Here is an 11,029-nt window from a genome sequence, read left to right on the forward strand (position 1 = left end):
GCTAAACTACAACGTCTCCCCACTCTCATTAAAAGATATTAACATGATTATATATTTTGAAAATGTAACAATTGGATTGTGTGTTTTTTTCTTTTCTTAACATGCATATATAATTTCATGCTAATAAAATGTTATTTACTTTTTTTTTTTAAACTTATTTTTTATGCATAATTTTAGATTACAAAAAACTTGAAATTTAAATATTTTATTAATAAGAAAGTATTAGTCTTTGATCTTTTGGAAATTTTGCAAGTACGAAGGATATAAGAAGAAAATGTAATTCAATAGTAAATTTGTCAAAATTTATATCTAATAAAAAGATATTGAGTAGAGTTGTAGTAATTGATTATAACTAAGTTTGTAACTAAACTTTATCAAATTTAAATGCCAAAACTCTAAGTTCCTGTTGAAAAATTCCAATCTTTCAGTGTCTTAGCGAGGTCAGTTACCCATCACTGCTTATATCGTGAATCTAAGTTGAAAACTGTGAATTTGTCACTATTGAAGTTGTTGTTGGCTTTTTTTTTTTTAAATTTTTTTTTTGGCATGTGTTTAACAAACATTGCTCATTTTGAAAAGTGAAAACCATTATATCTATGTACTAAACAAGACGTACTAGATCTTATTTGGAGGAAAAGAGCAAAACACCCTTATCATTTGACTTAATTAGCAACAACACCAAAATCCTAATAAAAAAAAATAAAAAAATTAATAAGATCTTATTCTAGAAAATTTATAAAATAGAAAATATAATAATTCTTCCAAAGACATCTCACTTCACTCTAGGACTCTAACAGTTCACAGTCTATCCGTTCCATGGAAACTGAGTTCCCAGCAAGATCATAGGCAATATTATAATTTTGTTGAGCCATTACTCCAATAATAGTCATGTCATTTGCTATACTCGGAAGCACAGCCATGCAAAATTGGTTTGGACTTGTTTCGATAAACAAGCTCTCTACGTCCAACGCCAAATCAACCCCATTTGCAAAGTTAAAGGTTACTACTGGAAACCCAACAAGGTCACGATTGATGACCCCATTGAAGCATGGAGCTGCATAGCTAGGTCTTGACACGAGTTGTACCATGCCATCCATCTATCTCCGAACTTCAGTGTTAAGTGGATCGAACGCTCCTCTTGGAAGATAAGTAAGTGTTGTACCCGAGTCAATCATTACTCCACCTTTGCCTGCTGGAGTCATTGTAAACACTTCAGGCAAAATGTCTAGCTTTTTCTCTCCCACGCTGATGCTTTCTAAGGTTAGAAAGTAAAGGCCAGCCAAAATTTCAATTGGGGTAGAAGAGCCTTGGATTATTGCTCCATCCCCAAAAATCAGCTGATTATGACTATATTGAGGATCCCTAATAGGGCCAAAGCAATAAGAGAATTTAGTACCCACTTGATTCACCAAAGATATTTTGTCAGCGGCTAGACCAAGTATTCCGCTACTTTGGCCACCAAAACCAGCCACGCTATTTGCACAACCCAAAACTAAATTGGGTATTGATGTTATTCCTTCATCAGAAGTCTCAAAGGTGAACTTTTCAGTGCCCAAAAACCCAGATACAGAGGTGCCATCGATGTATCCTTGTTTGAAGGCGCAATGTGAAGCTTGACAATTGCTACCGGGAGCTCGATAGCAAGAAGGAGACGTACAAGGTAGCGTACTATATGTGGAAGACTCGGGAGGATTAAAAATTGGAAGAGCTTGGGTAAAACAGTGAGTGCAAGGCTGACATTGAGTCCACAATAGACCACTGCCTGTGTCCATAACCAGGAGCTGTGGAACAGGAGGTGAACCAATGGATATATTTGCCATAAACCCTTCATGCTTAGTCTCTGCAATAACACCAGCGCGCACATCATCTGTGTCTAGAGAAACCCCTTGAATCTTCTTCCATATGTAGTCTGAACGAGCATTTGAACCGTCTATTGCATGTCTAGCTCGGTCTGCTATGGTGTCCTTAGGGTTGTAGTATGGAGAGTAAACCGAATTATGGTGAATGAGTTTGGTGACCAACCGCTTAGGTTTTGTGATGGTGGGACTAGTGGTGGCTAAGGATGTAGTACTAGTAGTGAAGCACAGCAAAGTGAAGCAAGAAAGAAGAAAGAGATTGAAAAGAACAGCCATGGCTACAACGCGCGATATTGCTCTGCTCTCAACTATTTATTATGAATATGTTTTCTCCTTTGTGGCTACTAGGGTTTCTTGTATAGTGTTCTTATATTATATAGAGACACAAATATTCTAGATTCATCCACGTACTCCCAAAACTTTTAGGATTACTTAATTTTATTCCCACGGAAACTTAAAAAAAGAAACGTGGAAAAGACTCAAGAGGTTTCCTTCTGGTATATGGATCAATGCGGTTCTTACAAGAGCATGTCCTTCTAGTTAACGGAGAACAAAAGACTCAATGTTTTAACGTGTTGGTCGGGCTTTTCCTTAGTGGAACAAAGATTGGTACATGGTTACATTCCTTTACTCATGGTAGTTATCAAATTATCCAAAAAAAAAAGAAAAAAAAAAGAAAAAAGAAAAAAGAAAAAAAAAAAAAAGAGAATATAAAATTTACTAAAATTCGAACTAAGACTAGTCACCTATATAAGTGCAAGTTGTCACCATAAGTTAGGTAACCATTTGATTTGTTCTCGGCCTTTTGGCTAAGATCAAGTGTAGTATCAAATTTTCAAAATGAAAAGATGAGAAATGAAAATATGAAATATGATAAAATTGAAACTAAATTGATATTAATTAAAAAAGGTTAAAGTATACTTGTGGTCCTTAAAGGTTTGGAGTTATTTTTATTTTGACCTTGAATATTTCAAAATTTTCAGTTTGGCCCTTAACATTTGATTTCGTTTTCAAGAAGTCATGTTGTCCATCTTTGTTAGTGGTCTCACAATTAACTATGAAATGAGTGGTTAATCATTAAGACATATTACCTATTTAATTACCCGTTGTCACCATAAGTAACGTAACCATTTGCTTTGAAATAAAGAAGGACTTAATCTAAAAATGATGTGAGAGAATAAAAGCCTCAATTTGTACATGTTAATACCATAGACTAAATTAGAATTTTTTCTTGAGATGATCAAATTAATTTTAACTTCAAAATTTTTACCATTTAAGAATAAAATATATACTAAAGTTCCAAACCAATTTGAAAGTTTGGTGTTTTCATTTTGATGCCTATCGCTTCAAAATTTTGTTATTAACATTTGATTCAGCTTCTGAAATGTTTAGCTTATAGTCACCTAATTTTATCCATGAAATTTTATGTTTTAGACTAAAATGGAATTTAGGGTTTAAAATTTTTGGTTCAATGTCGTTCCCTACATTAACAAAGTAACTGAAAAGGCCAGTCGGGAAAGTGCGGAATGCAAGAATGTGGAGCACAGTACTTTGACTAGGAATTATGGTGAGAAAGTCCATGCTAAAGCGAGTTGGTTAAGAAAGTGCGGAATGTAAGAATGTAAACACCCTACTTTTTAAGCATAAAAATTTATTTTATGAATCTTGAGCATTTCTATTGAAAACATCAGAAAGCGTCAGTTGAGTTATGAGACTTTTGACTTTTTAATTTTTTAGATTATAAAAAAAAAAGGTAATTTCACATGGGTGAAAATTTCATAATTAACCTTGATCTTAAAATTAATTTCATATGCGCTCAATATATGATTAGGGGAAAATTGGTCTTAATCTGTGTTTGACCATGCATGATTTTATATATGAAAGCATAATTTTGATTAGGGTTATGAATGACCAAATTGTTTATTACGTTCATTTGTTCAGTAAAATAAGACAAGTTCAAGCTCATGTTTAGACTTGACTATTATACAAACTAGCATGTAACCCATTTAAAATTAAACACAATTTTTATTATAAAAATATAAATAATTAGTCAAATTATTAACAAAATAGTATGTAATACATGCATACGTATAGATACATTTAAAATTAAACAAAATTTTTACCATAAAATATAAATAATTAATCAAATTATTTTTTTTAAAAAGTAAACGTAATTAGTTACATATTAAAATTCTTACCTAAATTTAATATTGCTTATGATAATTATTATTTTCCTAATTTTTAATAAGATAAAACATGTGGTGATCTTTGTTATGCAATGATTTTTATTAAGTATATGTGATTTTTAAAAAAATTTAAAATTCATAGTTCATTAATATTAGATTCTTAGTATTTTGCATTCATTAACTCACTTGGCACAAAAATTAAAAAAACTTAATTGGATAATTATGGTGTGGTCCCACATAAATTTAGACATATGACACGAAATTGGATTCTAATTTCTCTAAGTATTACCTATTAATATATATAAATTAAGCACAAAAATAATAATATGTTTATGAACAAGTTTGTGAACATAATACTTGATTTAAATATAAAAAAAAAATCCTTTAATGTATTTTCGTGAACAAGAAGTTTGTGAACATAAGACTTGTTTTTAGGAGAACATCCTTTAAAGTATTTTCTTTTATATAAAAGGTACATTATTCCAAAGCTACCCATATTAATTTACACTTTAGTGAAAGTGAGGTATTGAATTTCTAAATAAAGTATGGGGTATGTTAGAAAATTTAATTGTTGGCTTTTTAAAGAAAAATGAAATATAGGTCAAACAATTTGGAACAGATGAAGTATATATTTATATGTATACTTGTCTAAAAATATGCTTCAAGTGGGTAATGTCAATTATTAAAATTTAATTTATCTTGTCGTATAATATAGTTATCTTGATTAATTAAAGAAGACTTTTAATTCTGGAAGAATGCAATTAAGGAAGAATCCAAAAAATTGAAAGCAATGATTTATATTTTAAAATTTTCAAAAAATTGGAATAAAATGAAAAACATAGAAAAGCGGGGCCCTTTGTTGTGGGCCACATATGAGGGAGAGTATCATAAAGACTTATGAAATTTAGTGACAACTTTACTGGCAAATGACAACTACACCCTAAGAATGTTTTTCATTAAATTTACAAAGTTACGGACAAACCAGTTCAAGTAGAGTTGTTATGTTGGATTAAAATTAGGTGCAATACTTATGGTATTGCACTTGATGCAATAGTTCTCAATGGTTGAGATTGAGAATTGAAAAAGTAACTTTTAATCTTAGCCATTGAATAAATAAAGAAAGAAAAGTTTTAAAAAGTGGAAGTGGAAAAAGAATTTTGTGAGTAGAAAGGGGGTAATTGTTGAAAAGATAAACAACTTAGAGAGCTTCTTTGAGTAGTTAATATAACATATAGAGACACCCTTAACCCAAAAGGTCTAAGCCCAATGAATATGATTTCAATTATATTATATTAACCACTCATTATTTTTATCATTAATTATTCAAATATGAGATTTCATTGACATGTGTACACCCAACAGTAATTGTACAAGATGCCTGAGCCTAATCCTATTATGCTCAATCTAGTCAAATTCGTCAGATCCATAAAAAAGATGATCGAAATTATGATAATTGAGTCAATTGAAGTTTTGGTTTGGTGATAAAAAGTAATACTAATGCATATGATAATGTATGCATGGTTTAATTTGTTATTAACCATGTTTACGAACGAACTGACCTTCGTTTATATGCTTACATGATTATACTGTATAATTATTTATCCGATCATCTAATTGTTTGATTTTTTTACATGATCTATTATGTGACATAGGAACTGTTTGAGATCTTGTAACAGATTTTGTTTGTGTGTGTGTTTGTATACACGTGATTATATACACACGTATTAAATTCCTATAACTCGTTTTAATTTAAAACTGTAACATTCCCACGCATTTTGTTCTATGCTAGTGTGTCCTCTGCTAGGAAACACTTGCACCGATACGGGTGCAAGTATGGTGCAACGATACAATAATTTTTGAAAAAGGAGGACATGGGTGTGGCGGGAATATGTTTATTAATTAATTATTAAATATATTTTTATTTTTATTTTCTATATATTGTTAAGCATTTTTTTTCCATATAATGTTAAATATATATCAATTTAAGAGTAATAATGGATAATAAAATGAATATATAACTATTAAATGATAGAAATTAGAATATAAAATTGAAAAAAAGGGCACAAGTTCAGTTCAGTTCGCTACAAAATATCTCTATCTAGCTTGCCCTGACAAGACTATTAAAATTAGGATCCCCATGATCATTAAATGGATTGCTCCTCTAGAGCCTTTTATAAAATTAAATACGGATGGTAGTGTTATAGGTAATCCTGGAGTGGCTAGTGCAGGCGGTTTGTTGCGCAATAGTGCTAGTGCATGGATTTCAGGTTTTTCTTTAAACATGAGTATTACTTCTAATAATATTGCGGAATTATGAGTAGTTTGAAAGGGCCTAATTCTGGCATGGGAGTTGGGTTTTTTATTTATTAATCTTGAAATTGACTCAATGATAGTTCTTTCATGGTTAACCACTAAAAATGATATCTCACCAAATGCTATTCCATTACTCTGTGATTGTAGGAACCTTATGGAACGCAATTGGACCATCCAGATGTGCCACATCTTCCGTGAAGCTAATGGCTGCGCGGATGCTTTAGCAAAGACGGGAAAGCAACAATAGTGCTTTTTGGAAATTTACGATACTTGTCCCCACTTTTGTGTATGTACCTTTTGTATGGGATATGGAAAATCTTGGGACTAGTAGACTATGTTCCCTAAGGCTTGAAATGTCTATTGTTGTATAAACTTTTTTATATATAGCTAATAATACTCCCTCTTTTTTTATCAAAAAAAATAAAAGGCGTGTGTGTCTAATTCATATATCAAATTAGACTTGGGAGAAGGGTCCAAGACTTAATAAGTCTGAGAGTTCTCAAGCCCAGTCATATTCCCAAGCCCATAATACTAAAAAGAATAGATATGTGGTAAACACTAAACAAGCGGAGAAAACAAGAGCAACGTTTCATTTAAAAAAAAAAAAAAAAAAAAAAAAAAAAAACAAACAACAAACCAAAAGGAAGATGAAGGACCAGAGGCAAAGACGAGAAGTTTTGTGACGAAGATGGGTTAGTGTTGTTCTTCTGGTGTCCTACCTGTATCGGGCCATGTCCCGACCGTATTAGATTTAGGAAAAAAAAAAAAAAAAAACATGTGGGATGCGTGTGCAACTGCACCCAGTGTCCCAGTCGCATCTGCAACAGTACAGCCAGCATCGGCTCCACTGTATAAGTAATTGATATCGCCAAAAGCCCCATGTAAAAAAAAGCCTAAAATTTTAATTTAATTAAATCCAAATATTAGCCATTAATTAAAATAATAATTTTTTTATCAAATTAAAAACAAGAAAAATAAAAAAAAATATTACATTCACAATCTTAAGTAGTAGGTTGTTACAGGCTATTATTGATGGCAAAAAAAAAAAAAAAAAAAATTACCGGTGGGTTTATATTAGAACAAGTAATAACTTAAAATCTAAGATTTGTTGTGAAAAATATTGTGAATATAGCACTTCTAAAAAAAAAAAAAAAGAGCAATACACAAAAAAATTCATAACATTTTTCACAATAATTGAGTTGGCAAACTTTTGCTAGTTCTCACCTAGGTTCACTACTTAGGGGTGACAATGGGACGGGGCGGGGCCGAATGATGGGGACTTTGTTCCCGCTTTGCATGATTTTGTTTTGCTCCATCCACGTCCCACCCCGCATGACGGGGACAACTTTCTCACCCCATTCCCGCCCCTTAGGGCCCAGTGAAGCCTCGCCCCACCTTGTAAAACTCTACTTTTTGTTAATTTTCCTACAACTATTTTAATGATACCTATTTCATTAATAAAAAATATACTTGAAATTACAACCAAATTTATCCATCAAATCAAATCAATTTTTAGAAAAAATTGAATAATATATCCAATTGTTTAACAAGACAATCACAAAAAAAAAAAAAAAAAAAAAACCTCATAGATAACACATAACAAAATAAAGGTAGAAAATCACATTGGGTAGAATAAAATAAGCTATAATTGATATATTTGTTTAAATATAGTAGGGTTTTAGGGTATGAAAAATTTACAATTATAATCCTTAGCAATATGGGGGGGGGTGGGGCAGGGCGGGGTGGGTCTAAAATGTCTAAACCTATCCCCGTCCTGCCCCGTGGTGCGGGGCTAAAATCTTGCCCCATCCTCACCCCATCACCTTTGCAAGGCAGGGAAAACCCGCATGAGGCGAAGCGGAGAGGGGCGGGTTAAGTAAAGCGGGGCAAAATTGTCATCCCTATTACTATAAACATCACTTTTTTACTTACTAATATCAATCCACCGCACCAACAAGCGTGAAAAGTTTTCTCAAATTTTTTTGTCTATAGACTTCATAAAAAAAAAAAAAAAATTCTACACAATTCATGTTAATTAGTAATAATTACATCTAAAACAAAATCATAGTGTTTAAGTAATATTTAATTTTTTTAAAAAAATTTATTTAAATATATAAAATGCCTCAATCTCAGCTTTCGCTTTAGGCCCATAAATGCATCAACCCGCCTTGGTCCTCTGCTACTTTCATAAATTGCCAGGAACACACATATTACAAGATCGATATGTGATGGCCGCAATGTAACCTCCACCCTTCACCTTTTCTTTGCGTAAGTATCTAGCTCAATATCTAAATCAATTCATATTAGTCTATTAATCACCACAATTAAAAAGAATAAAATAGTCCCTTTCATTTTCAATGTGAGATTAAATATTTTTACTAACTCTTCATCTTCCATATTCATTCCCACATTTTTACATTTATGTTGTAATATTTATTCATTTTAATTGATTAATATTAAAATACTCCAACAACTTTCTTCCACTATCAAACCCAATAGCATTTAAATAATATTATTTATAGGATAATTCGAACTTGCACATCCCATAACCAAATGTTGAACTCGTATTAGTATAGGAATAAATCTCAACACTAAAGTGGGTTAAGCACTGCTCCAATAAATAATACAAATTTTGAAGTTTCTTCCCTTATCATTAACATAAAAGGATGATCGGCCACAAATCTTGGAATGGGATGCCTAGCACACTGAAGTAGAAAATGTGCTGCTGTGATAGCTGCGGCTTTTGTACCTTCCTCATTAACTTCAATATATGCCTTACGGAATATTTTTGAGAGAAAAAGTCTGTGACTAATGGGAGAATCTACCATTTCTGTCAGCTCTCCAGGTTGGAAAGGTAGGTTAAGGCCCATTTCTATCATGATATCCGAAACTTCAAACTCAATAGAGAACTTAAATCTGGGGATCCAAAGTTCTGGAATTTCCTCTAGTCTTAGCTCGAAGTGCTGATTTAAGAATCCAGGGTTTGAACTAAACTTTTGAATTAGATTTGGCAAGCCGTCTTTCGCATTTGGAAGGAAAAAGTACATTGAAAATTTCTAAGGTTCTTGACCACATTGGTAGGGGATTCGAAGTATCTTAAAATCATCAAAGGATTTATAAAAATGTTTTCCATATGGATTACTGGTCATGAAGGTAACTATGGTAGTCTGTCCATTGAGAAGATGGAAGTCTTTTGGTGTGGTCAGATGCATCAAACATTTTAGCCCAGGCTCCCTTAAAGTAGAGTGCATTTGCAAGGACAAGTGCTGTCTCATTGGTTAGGGATCCCAATGGAAAAAGTTCTTTGATTAGTCCATTGGTTGCATTTTCAGCTCAAGGATTGACTTCTCAAGTTACTTCATAAACGTTCAAAAAAGCTTGAGTCAGACCTGTCGTCAACAAAAATAAACTAAAAAATGCTAGTACAACACAGTAAATTTCATAAATTATTGAAATGCACTATTATGATTAACGCAACATCAATCATTTTCAGACCACCATTTACGTGGTTGATAGATGAAAGCTCAAATAATGCAAATAGCTTGTTTAGATCTCTAAATTAAAACTTACAGCTAGATTGCCTTTAACCTAAAGCATATGCATATATCATAAGCAATAAACGTAAATCTTAAAGAGTAAGAGAAGAGAGATGCAAACAACGAGACGTGTTTTCGAAAAGGAAACTGAAGTACTCGGCAAAAAATATATCCGCGGCACTCCAAGCCGAAATGATATACTAGTGAATAAAGTTGGAGTACAAAGATATCAAAAAGACCCTCCAAGCCTAATCTAACCAGTGTATTTGGACCCTCCATGTTCCAGCTCCCAATGGACTTTACCGAGTCATTTCTTCACTAGTTATCCGGATCCCGCAATTAGCTCCAAATTGCATTCGCGAATTGATGGATTCTTCCAATACCTCCCACACGCACTGAAACTTCTCTTGACACTCAGATTGGGTGAGGTAAGTATTTGGGTTAGAACCTCTCAAGAATTTGTAGTTGGATGGGGTAGGAGTAGAGGAAAACTAAGAAAAATTGTGTAGCTGATTATGGGTTTACAATTTCTAACTCTCAAGTATATTGCTAGGGTTTTCTCTCTGAAAGTCTCCTCACAATTTCGTAGGTAATGTGGGCTTTTATAGTGTGGGTAAAGAAATGAGGAAAACACTCTAAAAAATTTATCTAGGCAGAGAGTTTTGCGGGTCACTTGCGAGTTAGCTAAGTCGTTCAGTGATTTTACAAATAGGATAATGGATAGCCGTCAAAGTGGTGCGTGGTCCTAAATAAGGAGTTGTGAGTGAGAACCATGATGCGGCGCATGGAGAACTTGATGATGGCTGCTGTGATAGGCCTGTGGGCTCTTGATCTAAATTCTTCAATAAAAGATTTTGTGAGAGACCGAGAACTTCGGGTACTCTCAAAAAAGAGATTTGGGTGCTTGTAAGGGCACCTCTCTTTTTGGTAAGTGGTGTGGAGTCGCCACTTATTTTTTATACAAAAAAGAAAAAGAAAATATAAATACAAATTACATGTTCAGAATACTTTGACTATCATTGATTGAATAAAGAAAAGTACAATCTTAGTAAATTAAACCTACAAGGCTTTGGGTCCTAGTTACAATCTATGCAAAAGAATACAAAATTTTGGTCCTAATTACAATCTACCAAAATTA

The 11,029-nt window shown here is 32.7% G+C and overlaps 1 protein-coding gene and 1 pseudogene across 1 annotated transcript; both read right to left on the reverse strand.

Annotated features, from left to right (window-relative positions):
* Positions 1–782: 782 nt before the first annotated feature.
* LOC111990423 (aspartic proteinase CDR1) lies at positions 783–2,132 on the reverse strand. The gene is made up of 2 exons (XM_065781529.1): positions 1,163–2,132; positions 783–1,054 (listed from the first exon to the last, which is right to left on the reverse strand). The coding sequence occupies exons 1-2, from the start codon at positions 2,130–2,132 to the stop codon at positions 783–785; spliced, it is 1,242 nt and encodes a 413-aa protein (XP_065637601.1).
* A 6,814-nt stretch (positions 2,133–8,946) lies between these two features.
* On the reverse strand, positions 8,947–10,170 carry LOC111990422 (serpin-ZXA-like; annotated as a pseudogene).
* Between the last annotated feature and the right edge of the window lie 859 nt (positions 10,171–11,029).

This window comes from Quercus suber, unplaced genomic scaffold (genome assembly GCF_002906115.3).
Source record: "Quercus suber isolate HL8 unplaced genomic scaffold, Cork oak 2.0 scaffold_269, whole genome shotgun sequence".
Classification (NCBI taxonomy): domain Eukaryota; kingdom Viridiplantae; phylum Streptophyta; class Magnoliopsida; order Fagales; family Fagaceae; genus Quercus; species Quercus suber.